The following is a 27,461-nucleotide window of genomic DNA, read 5'->3' as shown; positions in this document are numbered from 1 at the left end:
CCCTGATGGGTATTTCAGTTTACAGTTAAAAGAGACATAATATTTTAACACTTCCCCTCAAACTTAGGGTGTCACGACCAAAAGTTTGCCAAGAAGGAAGTTAAATCTTGGAGAACACAGCGCCTTGGTGAAGAAGTCTGCCAGTTGATATTCTGATGTAACATAAGGAAGGTCAATGGTTTTTCTTAAATATTCTTCACGAACATAGTGGCAGTCCATCTCGATATACTTCGTACGCTCATGAAATGTGTGATTTTTGGCAATGTAGATTGCACTTTTATTATCACAACATAATTTTGTGGGCCCTTGAACTTGAATATTCATATCTTCCAATAAGTTGCGAATCCAAACAATCTCCATGGTAGTAGATGCCATGGCTCTATACTCAGCTTCGGTGGATGAAAGCGATACTTTTTGCTGCTTCTTGCATCTCCAAGAGATTAATGATTCACCTAAAAAAATACAGAAACCAGTGGTGGAGTGACAGTTATTTGTGTCACCTCCCCAATCAGAGTCAGTATAAGCAATTAAACTTAATTCAGACGTAGAAGATAGAAATACTCCCTTGTTTATTGTACCCTTTATGTATCTGATGATGCGAAAGATGGCGCTCATATGGACTCTAGTAGGTGCATGTTGAAATTGGCTAGCAACATGTACTACATGAGAAATATCAGGCCTGGTAATGCTGAGATACGTTAGGGATCCAACCAGTTGCCGGTAAAGTGTGGGATCTTTTAAGAGAATCCCATCATCAATCTTCATCTTCAAACCTACTATTTCAGGAGTTTCGCAGACCTTGTCATCTGTGATTCCTGATCTATCAAGAATCTCACAAGCAAGTTTAGTTTGAGACAAAAAATAGCCTCTCTGAGAATAGGCAACCTCAATTCCCAAAAAATATGTCAGAAATCCTAAGTCTGACATTTCAAATTTTGAAGTCAAAATAGATTTAATGCTCTTGATTCCTTTGATATCATCACCTGTTATTAACATATCATCAACATATAACAATCCCTGCATCAGATTTCTTAACAAACAATGCAATGTCAGTATAGCATGAAGTGAAACCATTTTCAGTCATTACATTGTTAAACCTATCATGCCAAGCCTTGGGTGCTTGTTTCAATCCATAAAGAGCTTTACGAAGACAAAGAACTTTATTTTTAGGAATTTCCATACCAGGTGGAGCATCCATGTAAACTTCTTCATTAAGATCTCCATTTAAAAAGGCATTTTTGACATCCATTTGGTAAATATTCCATTTTCAAATTGAAGCAATGGTGATAAGACATCTGACAGTAACCATACGAGCTACTGGAGCAAATGTCTCTTCATAGTCAATCCCATATTTTTGACTGTACCCTTTAGCTACAAGACGAGCCTTATACCTTTCAAGAGAACCATCAGTCTTAGTCTTGACCTTGAACACCCATCGACATCCTATAGTTTTCTTGCCATTGGAAAGAGATTGAAATTCTCAAGTGTTAGCTTTCTTAAGAGCATTGAGTTCACTCTCCATGGCTTCTCTCCATTCAGTACATTGTTTGGCTTCTCAAAAAAAAATTGGTTCAAAATAAGAGTGAATGGCACTCAAACAAGCTCGATATTTAGGAGAGAAAGAATCAAAAGATACGAATCTAGAAGGAGTCCTTCTAGTTCTTTCAGTTCTCCTAGGATGAGAATCATGAGTGAAAATAGTCTCACTAGGTTCACTATATAGTTCAATAGCACTCCTAAAGGTGCTTTTATCTCTATGTGAATAAGTGATGGGTTCTCTAGATACATTTTCTTCTTGAGGGGTAGAAGGGTTAGAGTTATTGTTGATCACAACCATTTCATTTTCACTATTATATGTTGATTCATCATCACTAGAGATATCATCATCCTTAGATAAAAGGTCAAAAATAAAGGAGTAATCGGCATTTTCTAAATGAGATTCATTTTTTTCAAAACCACTATCATTTTCCAAAAAAGTTACATTCCTTGAAACATATAATTTATCATTCTTAGAGTCATAACATCGAAATCCTTTTTGAGTTTCCGAATAGCCAAGGAAAGCACAATGAATGACTTTTGGTGAGAGTTTATCATTTTTATCGGTAAGAACAAAGCACTTACAACAAAAAACTCTCAACCTATTATAATCAGGTTCTTTTTCATATAGAATCTCAAAGGGAGAAATTTTATCTAAATTTTTGGATGGAAGTCGGTTGATAAGATAGACGGAAGCAAGAGCCGCTTCGGCCCAAAAATTTTTAGGAATATTTTGGGAAATGAGAAGGGTTCTAGTGGTTTCAATGATATGCCTATGCTTTCTTTCGACCAAACCATTTTGTTGTGGGGTCTTAGGACACGATCTTTGATGGACAATGCCACAATCCTCAAGATATTTCTTAAACTCATTAGAGAGATATTCACCTCCGGAATCGGTCCTAAATATCTTTAAATTACTATTAAATTGATTTTTAATCATCATAAAATATGTTTTAAAACATGAAAAAACTTCATGCTTATGTTTGAGAAAATGTATCCAACAATATCGTGAGAAATCATCTACAAAAATCACATAGTAAGCAAAACCACCTTTGGATATGACAGGTGCCGGTCCCCAAACATCCGAGTGAATAATTTCAAAAGGTTTAGTACTAAACATAGTTCTTGGTTCAAAAGGTATACTTCTCATTTTTCCAAGAATACAATCATTACAATAGAAAGTATTTTTACAAAGATCTTTAACAAAATGTAGATAGGATAACTTGGTAATGTTGGGATGACCAAGTCTCTTGTGCCAAACATTTATGTCTTTATGTTGGGCCACATTACAAAAGGTGTTTTTAGGAATTTGAAGAAAGTCCACATAGTACAAGTCTCCTTTCCTAAAGCCTTCCCCAATCAATCTCCCGGACCGGTGATCCTGTATTAAACATTTATTAGATGAGAATTGAATGTTACACCCAAGGTCCGTGAGTTGAGAAACGGAAAACAAGTTTAAATTTAATTTTGGTATAAGTCTAATTTTTGGAATAAAGAAGTTTTGGGTTTTAAAATTTCCAATTCCCTTAATTTCTAGAGAAGTACCATCCGCGGTCGAAACAAAAGAAGGTGACACATTTTTAGAATACTCAGAAAGAGATGAAATGTTTGGGGTCATATGCAAGGATGCACCTGAATCTAAGAGCCAAGAAGTTTTACCTGGAGGAGAAGAGGTGGATACGGCGGCACCAGAAATAGCTTCATTTAGAAGAGGTTGAAGAGCCTCCACAATTTGATAGAGAGATAGAGTTTCTTTTGAAGATTCCTCTTTGGATGGTTGAGATGTAGTTGCCATTGCTAGAAGTTTCTTCCATTTTGGGCAAACCGGTTTGATATGACCCGGTTCTTTGCAAAAGTGACACGAGATTTTGCTATAATCTCTTCTTCCTCCTTGATTTTGATTCTTAAAATGAGGTCTATACAACAACAACAACAACTACGCCTTCATCCCAAAACAATTGGGGTCAGCGATATGAACCAAAAAAGAAATTCATTTTGGGTCTTCCACATGAATCCTTTTCCTTCAATCATTTCTATCCAACGCCATGTCCTCGGTGAGGTTCAAAGCATTCATATCCGTTCCTATCATCTCCATCCAAGTCTTCCTAGGCCTACCCCGACCTCTTTTAACTAATATATTTTCCCATTTCTCCAACCTTCTAACTGGAGCATCATTAGGCCTTCGCCGAATATGTCCAAACCACCGTAAACGATTCTCTCGCATCTTATTTTCAATGGGTGCAACACCTACCTTCTTACGTATCTCTTCGTTCCGAATCTTATCTTTTATTGTATTTCCACACATCCATCTAAGCATCCGCATCTCAGCTACACTCATTTTTTGAATATGATGTCTCTTGGCAGCCCAACATTCCGTACCATATAGTAAAGCGGGTCTAATAGTCGTCCTATAAAACTTTCCCTTCAACCGCAATGGCATTCTACGATGGCACAGCACTCCAGTAGCACTTTTCCATTTCATCCACCCAACCTTTATCCTATGATTTACATCTCCATCAATTTCTCCATACTTTTGAATGATAGAACCCAAATATTTGAAACAATCATCCACCGGTATTTCTTGCTCACCAAGCTTCACTACACTCCCATCACTACTTCGTTGCTTACTAAACCGACATTCCATATATTCTGTCTTACTCTTACTCAACTTAAAACCTCTTGCTTCCAATGTCTGTCTCCATAATTCTAACTTAGCATTAACCCCAGCTCTAGACTCATCAATCAAAACAATATCATCAGCAAACAACATACACCACGGCACATTTTCTTGAATTGATCTCGTAAGCTCATCCATCACTATCGCAAATAGGAAAGGGCTTAAAGCAGATCCTTGATGTAACCCAACCGTTATCGGAAAATCGGTTGTCACCCCTCCACAAGTGCGGACATTGGTTACTACTCCTTCATACATATCTTTAATTATACTAATGTACTTGAGAGAAACACCTTTCTTCATCATTGTCCACCAGAGAACGTCCCTAGGTACTCTATCGTATGCCTTCTCTAAATCAATAAAAACCATATGCAAATCTTTGTTCCTCTCTCTATATCTTTTAATAAGTTGTCTAAGAAGATGTATAGCTTCCATAGTTGATCTTCCAGGCATAAAACCAAATTGATTCTCCGATATCATGACAACCTTCCTCAACCTAGACTCAATCACCCTCTCCCAAAGTTTCATAGTATGACTCATGAGTTTTATACCACGATAGTTTGTGCAATCTTGTATATCACCCTTATTCTTATATAAAGGCACCAAAGTACTCTTCCTCCACTCATTAGGCATCTTATTTGTTCGCCAAATCAAGTTAAAAAGATTTGTCAACCATTCTAAACCTTTCTCTCCCAAGCATTTCCAAGCCTCGATAGGTATACCATCTGGGCCAACTGCCCTTCTTGATTTCATTTTCTTCAAAGCCTCTGCAATTTCTTTCTTTTGAATCTTGCGCATGAAGTCACGATTTATCTCATGAAAAGGAATGGAGAAGTCTCCAAGATCTTGAGCATGACTATCATTAAATAGCTTATCAAAATAATCTTTCTATCTCTCTTTAATCTCCTCATCTTTGACTAAAACCCTTTGCGTTTCATCTTTGATACATCTAACCATACCCAAATCCTTCGATTTCCTATCTCTCATCTTTGCAAGCCTATAAATATCCTTCTCGCCTTCTTTGGTATCCAACTTGTCATAAACCTCCTTATATACCTTAGCCCTCGCGTTTCGAACAACTTTTTTAGCTTCCTTCTTTGCTAACATATACTTCTCCAAATTCTCATTATCACGACTCTTACTTAGATTTCTATAACACTCTCTTTTAACCTTAATAGCTAATTTGACATCCTCGTTCCACCATGATGTATCCTTACCTAGTGGTGCACCGCCTTTAGACTCACCCAATACCTCCTTAGCCACTTTTCTCATGCCACCCGCTATCTTATTCCACATTGATTCTGAATCCTCCTCGAGACACCAATCAACTTCCTTAACTACCTGCTCTACAAACATTCCTTGTTTAGCTCCTTTCAGTGCCCACCACTTAATTCTAGGATCTATCCTATGTCTATCCCTTTTGCGGCATTGTCTAATTCTAAGATCTAAAATTAAAACTCTATGTTGTGTAGTTACACTTTCTCCCGGTATAACCTTACAATCGATGCAACAACCCCTATCTCTTTTTCTAAGTAGGAAAAAATCTATCAGACTCATATTAACCCCACTTTTAAATGTTACTAGGTGAGACTCCCTCTTCCTAAACCAAGTGTTTGCTAAGATCATATCATAGGACAAACAAAAATCTAAAATCCTTTCTCCACTTTCATTTCTTTCTCCTATACCATAGCCTCCATGAATACTCTCAAATCTATCTCTACTAATGCCTACATGTCCATTAAGGTCACCGCCGATGAAAAGCTTTTCTCCATAAGAGATCCCTTGTACTACTCCATCTAAATCTTCCCAAAATTGATGCTTAATGGAATCATCTAAACCTACTTGAGGTGCATAAACACTAATAATATTAATAATATCCGTACCTAATACTAATTTAATAAGTAAAATTCTATCACCCTTCCTACGGACCTCAACTACATTATCTATAAACTGACGACTCATAACAATCCCTACTCCATTCCTATTCCTATTTATTCCTGTATACCAAATCTTATATCCCCAAGGTTCTATCACTTTTGCTTTCTCACCTACCCATTTGGTCTCTTGAAGACATAAAATATCAATCTTTCTCCTACACATAACATCTACTAACTCTACCGACTTACCAGTTAAAGACCCTATGTTCCAAGTGGCTAACCTAATTTTATGGTCTTGGACTAACTTCTTTACCCCCACCCGTCCAACCAAGTGAGGGAACCCTTGCCTATTTGACACCACACTCGGGCGCCGGTGTGACGCGTCGCTTCTGGGCGACGACCTAGCAACCCTTGCCCATTTATCACTGCCTCCGGGCCTAGAGAGTACAGCGCGTCGCTCAGTAGGGAACGCCCCAACGAAATTCTCATATTGGTTCATTTTCATAAGGTATGACAAAGTTTTTATGCTGGCTGTCACAGGCCTACCGCAACCCTCCTCCTTTATCCGGGCTTGGGACCGGCAGTGTATAACTACACAGGCGGAGTTTAGAAACGGCATATGTTCTTAAATTGTTATCGGGTCTAGAAACGACATTAACACCATCACATTCTTCTTGATTTGTGGACATTACAAGCACACTAGGATTTTGCTTGCTAATGCCCATACGGGTTTCCTCTCCACTTAATTTAGTTAAGACATCTTCAAGAGAAGGAGAGGTAAAATAGGATAGGAGAGAAGATCTTATTTGCTCAAACTCGAGCCTTAGCCCATTCAAAAAATTGAAGAATCGGTCTTCTTCTAATTGCTTATGACGAAGCTCTATGGCTTCTCCACTCCACTTGGGTTCAAGCATGGCAAGCTCATCCCAAATTGAAGAGAGTTTCGCAAAATACTCTCTTATAGACATATCACCTTGAACAAGAGTTAACGCTCTCTTTTGAAGATAATACTTATGGGACAAGTCCCTAGAAGTATACATCTTCTCAAGATACTCCCACGCTTGAGAAGCCTTTTTAAACTTTATAATGTTGGCATTAATCCTTATCTCAACGGAAGAGAAAATCCAAGACAAGATCTTGAAATTCTTCATTTCCCATTGCTCATGTTTCCTACTATATTCCTCAAGAGCATTAGTTCTTTCATCTCTCTCAAGGATTTTGATTTCCCCTTCTTTAACCAAAGTAATTTTAGGCTCGGGTTCCGGAATCGAGCCTTGAATGTAACCCCAAAGCCCTTTCCTTTTGATGTGAGCTTCCATATTTCCGGCCCATACATGATAATTTGAGTCATTTAGCTTGAAACCAAGAGAAAAATGTGAGTCTTTCTCACCCATTAGAGAGAAAAGAAGAAAGAAAAGAATACATACCACAATAAGATTTTAAATCTTTTTTGTTGTAGTAATCTTCTAAAATATTGAATGAAGAAGAGCCTCCACTCCAATCACCAAAAAGTTGAAGGCATGTTTTTCGAGGCACTTGATATTGAGAAGAATCACACCAATTTCTTTCTCAAAACAACCTTGCTCTGATACCATGTAAAAATCTCTACAAAAAGAGATTGTGTGTAACACCACAATACAAGAAATACAAAGAGTGCACAAAGGCACAAAGGAGAACACTCACAAGTGCACGAAGGCACGGATACACATGCACAAAAGCATGAAACAAAATGAACTTCAATTCATAAGTTCCCAAGAGGGGCTTTACAATATTGCATATGCACTCACAAAAAAAAATATGTTTACAAGGGCCACTAAGGCCTATTTATAATGCAAAAAGAAGCCACAGGTGCAGCTCAATATGACTGTTGGAGCTGCACCCAACGGTCACATTTGTGACTGTTGGGGCAGCTCCAACAGCTATATGGAGCTGTCCCTTTCACAACAGTCAAAAAGAAAAAAAGTGTAAAAAGCAAAAGTAAATAAAAAAAGAAAAAGTAAAAATGTTAGCCCATTAGGGTGGCTGACACCTATTGAGTAAAAGGACTGAAATACCCCTGATGGGTATTTCAGTTTACACTTAAAAGAGACATAATATTTTAACAGTTAGTACATGAGCTGCAAGGTTGTAAAAGGCATATGGGTGATCGTATTGGTTAGGCTCAAAATAGGATATGTATTGTAGGTCAGACTCAAAATAGAATATGTATCATAAAAAATGTAAATATTTTCTTAAAAAATAAAAGAATATTTTCAAAAAAATTAGAATGCAAGAAACAATGTTGCTAACTACAAACCCAAGCCAAAATATCACATAACAAATGACAATCAACCACATAAAACATCAAACACCCAAAACCAAGATAATAAGCAGTAGATGGCACTCACAACTAATAAGAAAAATGAAAAACATCTATATATCAAACAAAGAAAACAATATAATCAAACACCCTAACTCTAAGATTAAACTACTTTGATCTTGGAATATAGTTCATGACACAAAACATTTCATCTAATACCCTAGATTCTTAACATTCTAGTTTTTAAAATATAACTCAACACTCTACACTTAATACTAAACTAATTTGTTTTCTTCAATGCTCGAATGTAGATCTCCATTTATGGAATCCAAAATATCTTCTCACAATAGGAGTGACGATGAATCTTGATCAAACATGAATTTTCATTCTTATAACCCAAGATGATCTCTGACAGTGGCTCTGCAAAATGTGCTCTCTTGACACCATTTCATTTTCATTGTCGAAATCTGGGATGACCACTAACAATGACTTTGCAAGCTACATTGTTTGCATTGGTGGTGCAACCTTGACCCTTGGTCTACCTACTCAGATTTCCCTTCATTTCATCCTAAACACTTCTTGGAAGATGAGGAGAATGACACGGTCCTGTGAAATGTCATTTGAAATTATTGATCCATCATTGCTAATCTTGAGACCACAAAAGTTACACTGTAGATACTTTCCATCAATTTACAATGACTGCTCTAGGTCTCAGTTTTTCCACATCGCTAGATTTAAATAAAAAGATAAAAAATCAAAAAGTAAGAAAAGAAGATTTTTTACCACAAAGCCCTCAAGAATAGATGATAGAGATTTTTACCACAAAGATCACCTTAATCCACCCTCTTGAATGAAAATTGTTGTGAAAAGATGTTTTCTTGGTGAAAATTCGCATAATCCCTCTCCCTTTTACAAGAAATCACTTGCAAATCAGTCTTAAGATCCCTAGGGTGTGGGGGTGCCTTTCACAATAACTCCTAAGAGTGAGTATGAACCGACCCTAAGGGGCCTTATATGCCTAAAAAAAATCAAATTGGTGCAACTTAAGTTGTGCTGATTTTGTATCATATGATATAATTATAACCTGTATTGTAGTATAACATGGTACATGAGTATATTGTTGATATACCTGATATAGGTACAATATACACCTAAAACGTGTTTCAGGTGTGTATCATGTTGGTTTTCCCTGTACCTATGATACATATCATAGTGTGTCATATGATACACTATGATATGTACAACATTGTGGGGTTGAGTAGGCTTATGTATTTAATTAATTTCAAGTACATGTATAGACCGTTTAATTTTATTTCACACAACACATTTAATTGTAGTTGTTGTCCCTAACCACTTTTACACCAAAAGGCAAGGATGGAATCTCACATTTGACACTTCTCTTTTTCTAATGTCACATGATACACACCTTGTATGTATGTCCAAATCAGGTATCCAAGCTAGTCATTCTGTTATTGGTCGGATTTAAAAATGTAACCCTATACTCAACCAGATTTTTACTCAGGTTTTCATTTTCGTAAACAAACTATAAAACCTAGATTTGAGTTGGGTGGGTATCCAAACTTAGATCTCTCATCTCACCCATTGACAGCCCTAACTGTAGATATGACCCTAAAAAAGTGCAAATTTTAAAGAAGAAAAGCCATTGCAACCAAACACAGCTTGAATTCCAAATTCACTACTCTCACAATATCTTATTGCTCTATGATTTACTGATCCAAGTCCACGAGGATAAAGTCTACCATAGCTTAAGGGTATGTTTGTGTGCCAAAAAAAGTTGGGGGTTTCCGCAGAAACGCACACGGACCAATGCATTTCCGCAGGCCACACAAACTCCTGTTGAAACACAGGAATCTCCTTACGCAAGGAAAAAGGCCTGTTTTTCAACAGGAGCCCCCTTTCTCAGCAGAAACAAAGCCTGACGCAGGGGGTGGGTGTGGGGGGCATCAGACTTCATTTCTGTGGAGAGAGGGCTCCACGCATTATCCTGCGCAGAGGCCCTTTCTTTGGCACACAAATGCGCCCTAAACCCAAACATATATCAATGCCACAATTATCCAAAACATTCATGGAAAATAAAACAGAAAAAAAAACAGGCTCCAAGTGGTCTTGTGGCATAGATCTCTATGCACAATATATGAGCATTAATCTTGAGCGCACATGGATTAGGATCCCAAACTACATAGTATTTTTTTCTGGTATCATGTATGCCCTACTGACAAGTCTTTATCAGAAAGGTCCGATACACTCCTAAACTTTATGTCACACGAACACTTCACAGCATGCATATCTCGTGTTGACAATCGATACACCAAGACACTCGAAAACACCATGACACTTCTGTAATGGACTAAGAGAGCCCACACATCTCACAAGAGGCACAAATACAAGCCACTATGGGCACAAGCACAAGAGCCACTATGGGCCAAAGAAAGCACACAAACTTTTAAAAAACAATATTTTATTAATAATTCAAATGCACAAAGAATGCATTGAAATGAACAAGGGACTTAGTCCCATTTATATACAAAAAAGGGATAAGAGCTAGCCGTTAGAGCATACCAACAGCTAGAATAACTAGCAGTTAGGTAGCTCTAACGGCTAATTGGCTGACCTAACTAAATGACAAAAATGCCCTATAAAGGGCATGAAAAATACAAAAAATAAATAACAAAAATAAAGAAAATAAAAATACATTTTTATCCTAAATGCATTCTACTATGTATATATAGATACATCTTAACAACTTCATGGATACATGGACACAGTCCAACAAGTACTGGAAACAGTCAACACTGTGTCCTTAACTTTATCTATTTCCATTTATGATCTTGGATGCTTATTTTGAATTCACTTGCATTTTTAAAAAAAATATCAATTACAGTACATTTTAATTTTCAACTTATTTTCGTTATTTGATATTTTTAATCATAATGAATTAAAATTGTTGTTCAAAAGTTTCCACGTAAAATGATTTCCATGATTTATTGCCTTAGAACAAGAATTTTGAATGTGATAATCACACACACACTCATGATATATATATATATATAGAGAGAGAGAGAGAGAAATGTGTAGCTTCCAAACCATTTATCTTCCCGATCCCTTTAAAAAAACATAATTGCATGTGTTTTCTGTACAATCCAACCCTATAGATGTGTTTCCCATTGCTTATTCACTAAAAACCATGCTTTGGATTGAATTTATTTAACAAGAATCCTTGATTTTTAGTTAATCATGTTTTTGGTGAAATATGAACCATTGATTTTTATACTGAGCAAAAAACACATCCAAACATAAAAAATGATTAATCTAATACAAGTTTTCTACTAGTGTAGAGTTTACATCCCTAGGTTTGGATTAAGCAAAAAACACATGCAACTATGTTTTCTAAAGGGGTCTAGGATGGACCGGGAGATAAATAGTATGGAAGCTACACTTCTCTCTCTCTCTCTCTCTCTCTCTCTCTCTCTCTCTCTCTCTCTATATATATATATATATATATATATATATATAGAGAGAGAGAGAGAGAGAGAGATATGAGTCACTAGAATATGAGAACTAGAAACATGGGCATTTCCAACACCTTTTTTTGCAAATCCAACCATGTGGATGTGCTTGGCATGGTGAATTTGCCAGAAATCAACCATTGGATCGTGTATTTTAGATGAAAAAATGTGATTTTTGAATGCTTGAATATTTATGAAGATTATAAGCCATTGATTTTAAAGCCTTTAAAATCGCATTTAAGCGTCAAAATTGGATGATTCAAGAGTGGGTTCTTATAAAACCAAGCATGTAGATCACATCCGTAAGATTGGATTCAAGAGGAAAGAACAAAAAAATCCTGAAAATTGCGGTTCACACATTAGTTCTCATATTTCCAGTTCTCATATTCTAGTGACTATATATATATATGGCCGTCTAAGTCATAGGGACTCGACAAAGCAGGTGTCGCACCCGCGTCGACGCCACGCGGGTGCGCGTGCAGCACCCGGTGCGGTCAACACGACCTTGGGTGCGGTCAACGCACCCAGGGTCATTTTTGTCCAATTTTTTAACGTAAAAAAAAAATGATGCCCGATCAAAAGGGGCTGCGAAAGAGGATTAGAGCAAAATTTTTTTGCCCTAATCCTCTCTCCTCTCTCGCGCAACTTCGCTCGCCTCCTCTCCCGACGCCACCTCCTCCTCTCCCTCGTCGCAGGCACCCTCTCGCTCTCTTGTTGGGTCGGCAGGGGAGGGGGTCGAGCCCCCCTCACTGCTTCCCCTCGCTCTCTTGTTGGGTCGGCAGGGGAGGGGTCGAGCCCCCTCCCTGCTCCCTCTGATTTCAGGGGAAGGGTCGAGCCCCTCCCTGTTTTTGGCAGGGGAGGGGTCGAGCCCCCCTCCCTGCTCCCTCTGATTTCAGGGAAGGGGCTGAGCCCCTCCCTGTTTTCGGCAGTGGAGAGGCCGAGCCCCCCACCCTGCTCCCTCTGATTTCAGTGGAGGGACCGAGCCCCTTCCTATTTTCGGCAGCGAGACCCGCGCCGAGGGGGGGGAGCCCCTGAACCCCCCAATAAGGGCAAAAATTTTGAATCAGACTCCACAACTCATCATTGGACTCAATATTATAAATCTTGATTGTCTGCATAATTGATTTTAATATAATTTTTTTTATGTTTTCAGGATAAAAATGACAAATAAAGGGAAAGGACTTGCGTCATCTTCATCCCCATACGTGGGTTCTGCAGCTTCTGCTGCTAGTTTTGTTGATAGTTGTAGTGGGAGTGATGATGTAGGGCCACTGTGGGTACATGTAGATAAGCTTACAAAAATTGGAGATGGAAGTGGTGGAAACAAGAGATTTTGATGCAAGCTCCGTGAAAGAGATTTTGTTGGGTCTTATACAAGAGTGAATGCTCATTTGTTGAAGATATCAGGACATGGCATTCAGGATGCAGAAAAGTTAATGAGGCAATGCGAAGACAATACAAGAAAATACAAGAAGAATATGAGAAGAGAAAGACAATGAGTGATTCTTGTGCAATTAGTGTGCCATTTGGAAGTCACCAAGAAGATGCTAAAAAAAAAAGTTAATGTAGGAAGTAGAGGAACGATACAAGCATCATTCAATACATATGGGAGGATATGAATAGAAAAGTAGGGAGGTATTTTTATTCTAGTTCACTCCCATTTAATGCGGCTAGAAATCCTTATTGGAAGGATTTAGTAACATCTTTGGCAAATTGTAATTTGAGTGGCTATGTGCCTCCAAGCTCAGAAAAAATACGAACCACACTTCTTGCAAAAGAGAGGGAAAATGTGGAGAGGTTGCTGGAGATTAAAAAATATTCATGGGAGCAAAATGAAGTTTCTATTATTTCTGATGGATGAACAGATATTCAAAGGCGTCCACTGATCAATTTCATTGTTTGTTCGCTTAGTGGTCCAATATTCTTAGAAGCAGTTGATGTATCTGGGGAATATAAAAATGTATAGTATTTGAAGGGGTTGTTTATAGAAGTCATAAAAGAAGTGAGTGATCAGAAAGTGGTACAAATCATTATAGGCAATGCTCCAGTTTGTAAAAGTGCAACGTTGAGTTTGGAGAGTGAGTACCCTCATATTTTTTGGACTCCCTATGTAGCACAGGGCTTAAATCTAGCCCTAAAGAGCATCTGCAACCCCAAAGAAGAAGAAGAAAATTCACATGCATATGTTTTATGTTCATGGATTGAAGATTTAGAAAGAAATGTCAAAAGTATTAAGAATTTTGTTGTTAACCACCATCGTGCTAATGCTATATTTAATAGGCATTATGACATGAAATTCTTGAAGGTCGCTGAAACACGTTTTGCATCCATCATTGTGATGGTGAAGTCTTGATGATGAGTTTTGGGACAGAGTGATATACTTCTTTCAATTTACGCAACCTATTTGAAAAATGTTAAGAGAAGTTGATAAGGATTAGCCCATGCTTCACAGGGTTTATGAAATGTGGGATAATATGATTGAAAAAATACAAGTTATAGTTTTCAAGTATGAAGAAAAAAATCATGCATTGGATGATTCAAATTTTTTTAACCATATTCATTCAATTTTAGTCGGAAGATGAGATAAGAGCAACACTCCTTTGCATTGCATGACACATTCTCTTAATCCAAAATACATCTCTTGCATTAAGATTGTTATCGCAGCCTGCTAGTTTATCTTGTTGTGAAAGAAATTGAAGCACATATTCTCAAATTCACAACATGAAGAGAAACAAACTCACCAACAAGCGTGCAGTGGATTTAGTATATGTTCATTCAAATCTTCGATTACTTTCGCGAACCAATGATGAATACAAGTACTAATTTGCTCTCTTAGTTATTTGATTATTTCTTAGTTTTTCATTTAAATATACTTGTATTGTATTTAATATTTTCAAATTGGGTTTGTAACGCAGACAAGGAACATCCAAATTTTGGGATGTAAACCCAGAAGACTGTGACTTCGAGGGAGAGCATGATTTCAACATAACAAACATGGATTTAGCTGAACCCAGTATTCCTTCTAATGATGCATTTGATGATGAAGAAGAAAATTATTAAGATTCATTACTCCATCGTCATATACATTGTAGGATATACTTTTGGTTTAGTTTTTTTTTGCTTTACTTATTTGATTGATATTTAGGTTGATTTATGTAATTGCTTTACTTATTTGATTGATATTTAGGTTGATATATTGCATGCATGATGAATGACATTATGACAATGTTAACTGTTAAAACTTCAAAATTATATATATATATATTACATTTTTGCCCTGCCGCACCCCCTCACCCAAGGTTTTTGAAAGTGCCGCACCCTCGCACCCGCACCCATGTGACATAGATGGTCGTGTTCCTATGTCCTATTTTCACAAAACCCTCGAGTCGTACCAATGACAGCCATATCATGTCATATACCTATGTCTGTGACATAGACTGCACTTCATCCTCTAGACTCTCATCAAGTCTCTTGACCTTAATGTCTGCTATTAGACTCATGGACTACGAAAATTCATCTTCAGTAAGGAATTCTCTCAGGCTTTTGTCCACATGATGCACAATGCCGAAATCACCCAACGGAGATAACCGACCAACTTCCAACTGTATCAGCCTAACCAACAAAATGTAACAATGCTAGTGAGGGGGAAAAGAACACCACAAGTTTGCCAGCTAGAGAGAGCATTATTTTTCTTTATTTTTTCTTGTGCAATTACTTGTCCTTGCCACAATTTGCAATAAAATTCTTTCAACCTTCAAAATCCACTATCACAATTATAGTTGCTAATCAACATTCTACCCTGAGAATGAAAACATGAGAAATCCAAAGACTGGTGGAGACTGCCAAAAACTAAATTATAATAGCATATATCAGAACAAAAGAAATGACTTTATTGGACAATATGCTACAATAAGTTGATCAATCAGCTTAGACTAAGAGCGTTTGTCCACTTTGGTAAAGTGGCATTACCAAGTACACACAACAAAATACTTAAATTGGTGGCACCCGATCTCTTAAAGGTCAGAAGGCATCCAAGAGTATATGCAAAATTTGTTTCATACCACGCCATTTACTGACAACAGATGATGCCGATATGTTGAAAAATGTAGTTTTGCACTCAGTTGCAACAGCCTTTGCAAGCATTGTCTGCAAGACAAAGATAATCACTCATCTCCAAAGCGAAAAACTCAAAAAGCAAATAAAATTCCCATAAATAAAAATAAATGCAAGTAATGAATTCAACACTCTGGGGATCCAATTACAGTGAACTCATTCTATATCCCATGCAGCAGAAATTGAAAGGTGCTAATGGCATATAGTAAAAGAAAAAGATAAAAGTCATTAATCATGACAATAAATAAATAACCAAATACATGTATACATCTATATAATTCACATAAAGAAAATAAAATTCAAAGTAATGAATTCAACGTTCTGGGATCCAATTACAGTTAACTCATGAGAAGAATTATCTTATATCCCATGCAACAGAAATTGAAAGGTGCTAAAAAGAATCTCTCTCTCTCTTTGCTTAAGGATAGAACCAGTGTTGTTAAAAGCATGCCTCGCCACAAGGCGACGGCCCTTTGGCCTTGAGGCACAAACCGTACGAGGTGCACGCATCATGGCGTACGCGTGGGAGGTCCGACTCATTAGGGCTTCCCCCCTCTCGTCTCTCACTCTCATCTCTCTCCCTCTCTCTCTTGTCTCTCGCCCTCCACCCTCTCATTGTCTCACCTTTCTCTCCATCGAAAGGAGGAAGAAGAAGAAGATCTCGCCCTCATTGTCTCCCTCTCTCAGTAGCCCGCCCTCTCTGTCTCTCCCTCTCGCTCACCCCCTCTCTCTATCTCTATCTCTTTCTCCCTCTCTCTCTCTGTCTCTCCCTCTCTCTTTGTCTCTCCCTCTCTCGCTGCACACACACGCAACACAAACACATTCTCTGTCCTTCTTGTTAGTTGACTGACCTTATTATTGTTCATCAAGTTTAAAATTAACACTGTTTTGACAGCTAATCTTTCTAAAAATTAACATTGTTTTGAAAATTAGCATTGTTCTGTCCCTCTGAACTTTTTTTCCGACTCAAGGGATGAACCATGAAACCAGCTAACCTTTCTAAAAATTATATTAATGTGTTAATTTTGATGTTCAAATAATTGTCATGCTATTCATATCGGTTGCATTTCAAGTTTGCTTTGTTCTATATGTTTTCTTCTGGAAGTTGCTTAAATGTTTCTATTTCATCTCTTCAAGTAACAATCTCAAATTCATTTGATATGCATCTAGATAGATAGCAGCCTCTTTAATGAAATTGGAGATGGCTTACTTTTCATTTAATGTTTTCTTGTGGCCTACTTTTTATTTCTTAGATACTTACATAGATCAATATACACATTAATGTTACTTTTACATAATCTCATATTTGTCGATATTTATTTGATATTTTCTATTTCTTATTGGTTGTTGCTTCATCAATAAAGCATTTTTTATTTATTTGTATTTTTAAAATTTTTTAAGGATTTTTTAAAGTTTTTTTTTAAATTAAGGCTTATGCTCTATGCCTCGAGGCTTACGCCTTGCTTCAGTTTTTGGTGGAGCTCTACGCTACGCCTCAACGCTTTTCACAACATTGGATGGAACCTAATTGCTATGGAGAACTTTCATAGCATAATGATCTTTTATACTTTTAAGAAAGGAACCTAATTGTTATAGAGAACTTGCATAGCATAATGATCTTTTATATTTTTTCCCGTAGTAATGCTTCACAGCTCACTCCTACAAGTGCACTTCAATCAGAGCACTCAGTTGCTAAATGTTGTGCATATTTACACTAGTATCATACTACACAAGCTAAATGTTAATACTAGTTTAATGCTTTATAAATGCAATATACATGTTAATATTAGCAACTTCTCACATGGCTTATATCATTGACCTGTCAGTCAGGTCATCCGTTGCTTGAAAGTGTACAACCCACAATACGTGTAAAATAACTAATGTAAAGTGCACATAAACTATATGACTACAGGATTGATTATGTATCACAGATTACACACCTTCCCAGTTCCTGGAGGGCCAAAGAGCAGAATTCCTTTCCATGGTGATAAAAGACCAGTGAAATACCTGACAAGCATAATAAGCAGTACAATTTTTCATCCGCCATCTGGAAAATACTAACACATGTTGAAAAAAACAGATCTGAATGTTTAGTCAATATTTTAACTCCATGTCCATAACGTTGCAGCCAATCAGTTAGAAATATTGCTAGAGCTATAACTGCAGAAAGAAAAAGGACAAAGAATTGCAATATAGAAATAGCAATAACAACAACATTTATGAGAAGACTAACTCTTGCTTATACTTTCTTCTGGTGTAATAATAGCAGCCACGACAATAAAGAGTTGAATGCATTTCACTCAACACATAAAGCTGCATCATTATCTTATTCAATGGTTGTAAACCTCCAGAAACTACTAAGAGAAAAAGATAAAAATGGGTGCCAAGGCTCCACCAGCAGCACGTCAAAACATAGGTTTCTCATTCTAAAGTAACAAGCATTCACATTTCTGCATGGCACCCAAAGATAAAGAAAATAGTACATATCAGCAATCATTTAGTTTTACAAAAAAACTAAGAAAAAGCATTCAAATAAAACACATAAAAGCACCACAACCACAAACAAACAACATTAAGGAACTCCCAAAGCCCAGTTAGAATTATCAAATTCACACCTACTGCAATGGTAGTGATGCTGCTTACCATCAACCAGACTTGACTTGGGAAACCGAATGCAAAATTTCAACTTGTGCAATGACCACAACAAACAATCTCATCAACAACTAAATTGCAACCAAGAAAAACCACGTAAAAGTGTACCTATTGCATACTACAAAGACAAAACTGAAGTTAGGATTTAGACCCAAATGAATTCCAAGTTTCCAAAAGACCGACAAAGGTCATAAAAATATGAAGATTCCAAGTGCTTAGCATATGTATGCAAAACAGTGTTTTCCCCTTCGACTATCTTCATTGCATATGTGGAAGCTGTCAAGAACTGCAGAGACCAGGGAACAGCATATTGAATCAGAATGTCAAACAAGCATAGGCCATTGCTTGGTAATAGTTGCTACAACCACTTTCATGCTCAAGAAAAATGCAAGGTTTCTTGTCATTGTAGCAGGACTTCTATGTTCAGAACTTGAGATGCACATAACTCTTCAAATGTATGCCAAAGCCCATTGGCTGACCAGCAACTTCACATGAAACGTTCCAGATTAATTGGATAGCATGCGTCATTGTTTGGCCAATGGTTTTCTGCTCAACTTTTATTTCTTTTGAATCCATTCTTTTCTTTATTGGGAGATTCCTTACTCCCTCTATTTTCTTTTGTACTATTTAGTGAATTTTTAAAAACTTAAAAGGGAAAAAAATGATAAGATCATAACTGTCAAAACACCTTTTTTAGCTATAACTGTAAACAATTGCACCAAGTCTACCATAAAGCATCACAATCATTTGTCTCAAACTGATTGTAACACATGTATTAAATTAACATACTTGGGATACTTTATGGGCATAACTACAGCTTCTTTAAGAAGACGTTTTGCAGTCTCCAAGCCCTTGATGCTCTCCCACTTCACATCTGGGCTCCCACGGATGATATCCCTAAGGAAGAAAAATACACAAATGTCAGTGGCATTTTAGAAAACATGACAATATGATAACTGAGTGAACCATTCCAAGTGACAATTCCAAACCAAGTATTATGTTGAAATCAGTTATCATTCCCTATTATAAGGATTACCTAGTCAGACTCTCAGCTAATGCACGCATTTCAGCAGATTCATAAGCCGGAAGCAGCGATTTTGTCCTACAGACATTAAAGAGCACAGGATTAAATGTAATCAGCAATCAGAACAATGAGGTCATACAAATTCTCACAAAGCAAAGCTTCCAAATGTAAGAAGAATAAAAGAAATGGATGGTCTACCGGGCAACTAGCAAGTTCAATAAAATGTAGAAAATAGACTGTTGTAATATCAGTAATGATGGTGTGGTCACTTATGCAAAAGAGCAGGCACCATCACATGCAACAAACTGACAACAGCAAGAACACAGAAGAATAAGCACGGTTTCTACATGGCAATTCATATTGCCAATGTGTAAAGGCTTCACAGAAGAATATACTATTAGAAGCTTAATAACTTGTTCAGAACCAGCATGACAGAATTTCTACATATACAACTAATTATATTAGTTATTTAAATGAAGAATCTGGATCATCCTCAAGCCATTAAAATCTAAGACGTTAGTGACATAAAATACTCTAATACTCTAATCAACTTCTGGTCTATGTCACATGGGTGCGGGTGTGGGGATGCGGCACTTCCAAAAAACCCGGGTGCGGGGGTGCGGCATATATATATATATATATATATATATATATATATATATATATATATATATATATATATATATATATATATATATATATATATATATATATATATATATAAACAAGCCTATACAAGTCAAGCTGAACCCAGCTTGTTCCCAGCCCTACGTGAACCCCGTTGAGTGTTATTTGTGCGAGAATGGGTAAACCCTGATCCCACACAAACCCGACCCGTTGACAGCCAGTCCATGGACCACGACCAACCCGAAATTGTCCAAGTTGGATTTCCCTTCAACACGAAAGATACTCATCAGATAACTATGAATCTGCGTGATGCTCCTACTCCTTTTCTGATACGCCCTCACGACCACACAATTTGTACCTTCAAATCATGGCCGTCAGATGAAGAGATGGCGGAAAGGGCATCGCTCCCCTAGCCGATTCGCTCGAAAATTCAAATCCCGTTTATTTTTTCCCTTACCAGACGCGCCTTATAAAAGGGGGAAGGGGCCCACTATTTTTCCTCCTTTTTATTGCCTCTCTCGTTTACTTCGTCGTCGTCCCTCACTCGTCTTCTTCTTCGGAATCTTTCTTTCTGCTTCAGAGGGAAGGGAAGGAAGGAGGAGCAGTCTAGGGTTTTTAGCCATGTCTGGAGCTGTCGTGACTCAGGAGGAAGACAAGAAGCCGATGGATCAATCGGAACATATCAATCTCAAAGTGAAGGGTCAGGTTCGGCGTCGATCTTCCTTCCCTCGGTCTTTTAGCCTCTTTCTTTATGAATCGATCTATCATCTTGCCAAATATCTAATTAGATGGTGGACATTTTTGGGACGATCTTTTCCTTTCTTTTTTGTGGTTGACGCTAACGTAACCTGATTGCTTGAATGATAGTTGTTTGCTATGATGGTACTTTAGAAAAGAAGGAATCCTCTTCTCCATGTTGATGCGTTAGGAAAAAGGGAATCCCGTAGGATTTGTTGTTTATTTTGGTGTAGCTTCGGTCTTGCTGTGTTTGTAGTTTGATCTTGGCAAAAAAAAATTTAAGTCCAAAAAATTGGACCAAAATGACCCTGGGTGCATTGACCGCACCCAGGGTCGGGTTGACCGCAGCCGGTGCCGCACCCGCACCCAGGGTCGGGTTGACCGCACCCGGTGCCGCACCTGCACCCACGTCGCGTCAACGCGGGTGCGGCACCCTGCTAGCCGAATCCCTGTGACATAGCTTCTGGTATATTAAAAAGAACACTGATTTCTATGCTTCTCATATGGACTTAACTTTATACTTTTTCTTAAAGCTTGAAGAGGACGAAAAAATTACTCGAATGGGGAACAAACTGAGTTCCAAATTTTAGTACACAATGTACTGCTTAATTTGCATTTTTTGTAGGGTGGCACTTGGATGCACTGATAGTGAGGGAAAGTAGAGGAAAACAGGTTGCGGAGAAAGCAAACACAATGTGTACTATCAGTAACTAGTATTTGACAGTTTTTCACTGTCCTAGGTTTAGTTTCCAGACCCAGCTAAGCCAATTTGGCTTGCTTAGAAACTATTTCCATTAAGAATATCATTTGGCCCTGATTTCAACCATCTATTAATAATAAATAGCAAAAGTAATTACAATTTTTTATATGGCTATAAACATAATCAAATTATTATTTGTTTGAATGGCACTCAACTAACATATCATATATTAAGTAAATTCTTGAAAGCGAACAATACACAGTTGGTGGAATATACAAACTAAAGATTTCTATAAAAAGAATTAGTTGTATGGTGTCATTGGTCCTGGAACAAAGTGAAACAATTGTGAGAGCTGTGGTACCAAGACTTATTATGTATGTAAATAAATAGATAAATAAAGAAGAATTGATTTTCATACTTCTTTCAATATACTGAGATCTTATTGTGCATTCATGCAAACACATTGTTTACGTACATGAAGTTGCATGGTGTTATTGGTTCAGAACAAAGCAAAACATTGAGCAAGCTGTGGTGTCAGCACTTTTTTGTTATGTAAATAAATGGACAAAATGAAGCATTTAATTTCATGCTTCTTTCAATATACTGAGATCTTATTGTCCATTCATGCTTCAACATGCAAACTCATGAAGTTTACATGCACAAGTAAACAAGCATGATATGTTCCACAAGTAAACTTATTCTTATTCAAGATAAACTAGCAAAGAAGCATGAGCAGCACTATATAAATCAAGTAACATCTGCCAATCCAGGAAACACCCACAATATTCAGTCCCTGTGATATGCAACAAATGATAATTGATGCATATCCTCAACATAGGGCATGCAAGCATATGCATATATTTGAACTTATTTTGTTGCAAATACTCTAAATAGCAGAATTAGAAAGCTAGCCTTACGGTGCTGCTGTTCTGTCTGGAAGACCACCAGGAAGTTGTTCCAGGCCTTTATTCTCCTGTATAATGCAGAATTATTACTCTATGAAATTCTTGAAAAAGTGATATTTTCTCCCAGCAATTCTTTAAGGGGGGCCTTTGTTATGTACCCACCAGCTTGGATGAGCTTTCTTGTGAAACGCATGGCCCCATGGGAAAGAGCTTTCCCATGGTTGGTTCCCATGGTTGAGGGGTTTGGTGTTGTTGAGGATTGTGACCACAAAAAAGATCATGGGGCCCACCAGAGAGCCTCTTTCCCATATTTTGGGGTGAAACAAACACCCCATAAGAACAGCAACAAATAATTTGAATGCAACATTTCCAACTATTAAAAAAAACTATGAGAAGCAACCAGCTATCCATACATATGACGTGTTCCATACCTGAAATTGTTCATATATAGCCATATCAGATGAATTATTTACATTTCTATTTTCCTGGTCTATCCCATTTGCATAACCGTTACCAGATGTCCCAACATTTTCCCCACCATTTGCTTGGCTTTCCTTCTGATCCTGCAATCTGTTTTCTCTCTTCCGGCCAAACTTTGCATCATAGAAAATTTTGAAATCCTGTACAGATACATCAGACCTTCAGAATTAGAAAACCCTAGCTAATCTGCAAAAGAAAATTGATTGAACCCTAGTGCTTCTTGTGAGTGTGCATTCTTTATGAACCTTCGTGGTTCTTGTGAGAGATCTCTTTTGTGAGAATCATTTGAAAATTCGATTGTGGTTCTCATCTTCTTACATGGTATCAGAGCTTGGTTGTGATCAAGCCATTTTTCAGTGCATTGAAAAGTGTGCCACTTAAGCTTGGAAAATAAGTGATGCTCTTCTTCAAGTTTATGTGAAAGTGTGTTTGTGCAAAAGCTTTGAGGATGGGACATGTCAAGATCATGTCTTGGCTTATTAGTAGTGTGGATGTTAAAAAATGATCTAGCCTTGCCAAATTTGAACATGCAAACAAGGCTTGGGAGCATCTCAAGAGAATGCATTCTCTTAAGAATATTGCAAATGTGTGTAATGTGCAACATAGAGTTGGAACCATGACCCAAGGTGAAAAAAGTATTAGAAAATACTATAATGACTTGTCCAAACTTTGGAAAGAATTTACTCTTTTAGAGACAAAATGGCATTGCCCCGAAGATATTGAATTTCGTAAAAAACAAATGGGTGTGGAGCATTTTTATCAATTTATCCTGTTGGATATCGAGAGGGTCTCGTACTAGAACTTTGATTCTTACCTCGTTTTTAAAAACCTTTTTTAAGTATTGAGGTTCAGTGATGGAGGGACCGGCTTGCTGGAGGGATTGAGGGTTATGTTTTTTGTGAACCGGATTCTGATAGTTTTTGGAGTTACTGTTTTGGAGAATTTGTTGAACCCTAAATGGGGACTATTTTATTAAATTCAATTCAATTTAAATTCATGATTTGATTTATTCGATGTATGGTATGTATGTTGGATTGTGTATATTAAATTTATGATGTACCTCGGGTCATTGGGATATCTTTCCGCAATTTTTTAAAATTATTTATTCGATTTAAAAAAAATTGCAAAATTTTCAAGGGTCAGTTTGGGGTCGTTACAAAAAAAAAGTTGACATGCCAGAGGTCATAAATGCAAAATTGAAGAAAGATGATAGAGAACCTTTGAAGGATTCAACTCCATATCGCCAAATGATTAGCGCTCTAACTTACCCTTCTATTACTCGTCCTGATATTGCCCATGTTATTCATACTGCTAGTCAATTTCAACATTTTTCCTCTACAGTACATATGAATGTTGTAATGAGGATAATTAGATATGTTAAAAATACCATTAGTCATGGTTTGTTTTTATCATCCTCATCCCCATTGGATGTTATTGCTTATTTTGACTATAATTGGGGAGGAGATATAAATGATCATCGCTCAACCACCGGTTTTTGTATTTTTATAGGTGATTTCTTAATATTATGAAGATGAAAAAACAACAAAAGGTGTCCATGTCCTCTATAGAAGCAGAATATTATGTCATGGCCACTACGACTTCCGAATTGGTATGATTGTGACAGTTACTAGAAGACTTGAGAGTTTATATAAATGAACCTTCAAGATTATGTTGTGATAACAAGAGCGTCGTCTATATTGCAAACAATCATACATTTCATTAGCGAATTGAAATGGATTGCCATTATCTTTGTGAAGAATATCATCTTGTTACCATATGTACCATATGAGTATCAATTGGCAAATTTTTTCACGAAGGCGTAGCCCTCCCCCAGATTCCACTTTATACTTGGCAAACTCTCAGTTATCATTCTGAAAGTTTGAGTGGAGTGTTAGAATATGATATGTGTGATTCTTGTGCATATATATATATATATATATATATTGTGGTTGTAATTTGTTCTACCCTTTATGGGTATTTTGGTCTTTTGACCCTTGTAATAGGAACATCCCATTAAGGGCTAAACTGTATTTTTCTAATTTTTTTCTATTTTTATTGGTAACAATTGCTATATTGTCAAGGGCATTATTGCCCTTGACAATATAGTTGTTGGGAGCTCCCAACAACTATATTGGGAGCTCCTCACTCCCCACTTTGTGTATAAATATAGGATTTCAAGCCCCGTGTATGTTATGCATTTTGTGTGTATTCAATCTTAAATAAATATTATATTTTTTATCTTTGTGTGTTAGCCCTTTGTGGCTTTGTGTATTTTGCCCATAAGTGTCCTTTGTGATTGTGCATCTTGTAGCCCTTTAGTGGCATTGTATTTGTGCACATCCTATTTCATTACAACCGCAAGACAAATAACAGTGTTTTCTTGAATTTGTGGCATTCATAAAGGTTTTCAAGTCAAGAGAACAATATTATGAAAGTTAGCAAGAAAAAACTCCAGAACAAATTTAACAAATTTATCATAATAAAACTACTATAATATTGTGATATCATCACTATTTTCTTAAAATTTTCATTTTTCAAAATCATGTTTGCTTTTTTAACTTTTAAAATTTTATTTTCTTTATCTTAAAAATTTGTCAAGAGTCTCTTGGCAAATACCTCAAACAAAAAACTAAGCTGATAGTTGGCCATGTATAAAGTTTGGCCTTCATTCAAGTTTACCTTTCTCATTTCCGTCCCCCCATTTATCACAAGCAACCCATATTTATGACTATAGGTTGGTACAAATCTTGAAATACTTCACGGCCCTTCTTCTTTCAAAATAATCACAAAGCATAGACTTGTCTAATTTTTCTAGTAATGCTCTATTCTTAAAGCATTCATCAAAGATTATTAAAACGTCTGTCTTATAGATCTTCCGATGCTTCCGAACCAAGTAGAGTGTAAGCATGACTAGGCTACACTTGCTTCAAACTTGACTTGTTGAGGTTATAGATGTAAAAGCGTCTGTTGAATGTTTCAAAACTAACACAAGATCTCAATACAAGGTTGCTAGGTTCTTGCATGGTATAGTCAGTAGACAGTGTTTAACTCCTGGACTCTCCGCTCCAGCTAGTTAATTACCGATAACAAACAAACAAAAAAAGTCCCCTCACCAACTAGCTATTTACCTTCAACAAACGCAAAAAAGGGGGAAAATCCTCTTTTTAACCTAATATGTTTGCTTAAGCATTGGTTATAGTTTGCAAGAATAGCTCAAACATTCTCGATTCAAGCCCAACCTGAATCAGCACAAGTTTGTCTTCTATGATGCACATGAATGCATTGCTTCCGATTGTTTCCAAACACTATCTTCAACAAAATCATTAAGGATGCAAAACAATGGTTTCCATCCCTCAAAAAAAAAACTGTAGCCTTAGTACATGCACGTTCCTATGATCTCCTTTCATTGCAACATGCATCTGATGTTCGGACCACAAATAAGGCATCGACCATCACCGAAATCGCTCCAAGTAATCGTATGGGATGCGTATAAGTAACTACCATGTGCATCTTTCTATCTTCCTAGCAGTTTCCTTCATTCATGTTGATTATTAACAGACATTGTTCCAAGTCCCAAAACTTCCTTAATTTACTCAATTTGAAGCAACTCTCCCAAATCCCAATGTTACCACCTACAATTCACATTCACAAGAACCATTCCTCTAATAATGATAAAATTTGGGATAATTGATCTCCTAACGGAAATTCAACCAATGGAATACAAAATGAATAAAGAATGGATCAAATAATGGATCAGAAGCCAGAGCTGTACAGTTGAGACATGGTTAAATCCACCGCAAGGGGAAGAAAACTCGGTCGCGTTATGCACGAGGTTAGGTAGGAACAGTTAGGAGCTCTGAGCAGCTCGAAGACTACAGAATTGCAGAGAGAGAGAGAGAGAGTGGGTGTACCTGAAAGGTCCATCTAGTGAGAGAGGGCTCGTCTCCAGCCATGACCCAGAGGAGTCAGAGAAGAGAGCAACAGCAGATGCCTCCCTCTCTCTCTTCCCCCCCCCCCCCCCCCCCCCCCCCAAACACACACACACACAATAAAAGCGAAAAAGTACCTCTGCTTTTGGGCAAAAAATGGGCCTTGACGATTTGCCCCTGTTCATTTCCGTAAATGACCTCTACAGCGCATATACTTCTCTCCCATCCCAGAATGGGCCGTTGGCAAAAGGCTTCGACTCATGCAAAACGTGTCTACGTATCGTGTCATATGGACGCGGGGATGCTACCTAGGAAGGCTTGGGTTTCTGTTGATTTGGTTGTTTATTAAGACAGAACAACTTTACATGAGAGATCAAGTC

At 37.2% G+C, this 27,461-nt stretch overlaps 1 protein-coding gene across 2 annotated transcripts in view; it reads right to left on the bottom strand.

The window, feature by feature from the left end:
* Positions 1–27,184, bottom strand: part of LOC149814630 (uncharacterized) — a 54,717-nt gene extending 27,533 nt beyond the window's left edge. Inside the window, exons 1-7 of one of the 2 annotated variants that reach the window (XM_089990321.1) lie at positions 27,064–27,184; positions 23,104–23,292; positions 22,685–22,740; positions 19,715–19,780; positions 19,468–19,575; positions 17,967–18,033; positions 15,975–16,059 (exon numbers count right to left, since the gene is read on the bottom strand). In XM_089990321.1, coding sequence (XP_089846447.1) covers positions 15,975–16,059; positions 17,967–18,033; positions 19,468–19,575; positions 19,715–19,780; positions 22,685–22,740; positions 23,104–23,292; positions 27,064–27,105 — 613 coding nt within the window. In that variant the 5' untranslated portion in view covers positions 27,106–27,184. The remainder of the gene's footprint in view (positions 1–15,974; positions 16,060–17,966; positions 18,034–19,467; positions 19,576–19,714; positions 19,781–22,684; positions 22,741–23,103; positions 23,293–27,063) is intronic. The other variant, XM_089990322.1, reaches the window with a different exon arrangement.
* Positions 27,185–27,461: the final 277 nt, after the last annotated feature.

The sequence above is a fragment of the Nuphar pumila genome, chromosome 15 (assembly GCF_984573655.1).
Source record: "Nuphar pumila chromosome 15, dmNupPumi1.hap1.1, whole genome shotgun sequence".
Lineage (NCBI taxonomy): Eukaryota > Viridiplantae > Streptophyta > Magnoliopsida > Nymphaeales > Nymphaeaceae > Nuphar > Nuphar pumila.
The sequence above is the reverse complement of the archived record's forward strand: the minus strand, read 5'-3'. Positions and strand labels throughout refer to the sequence as shown.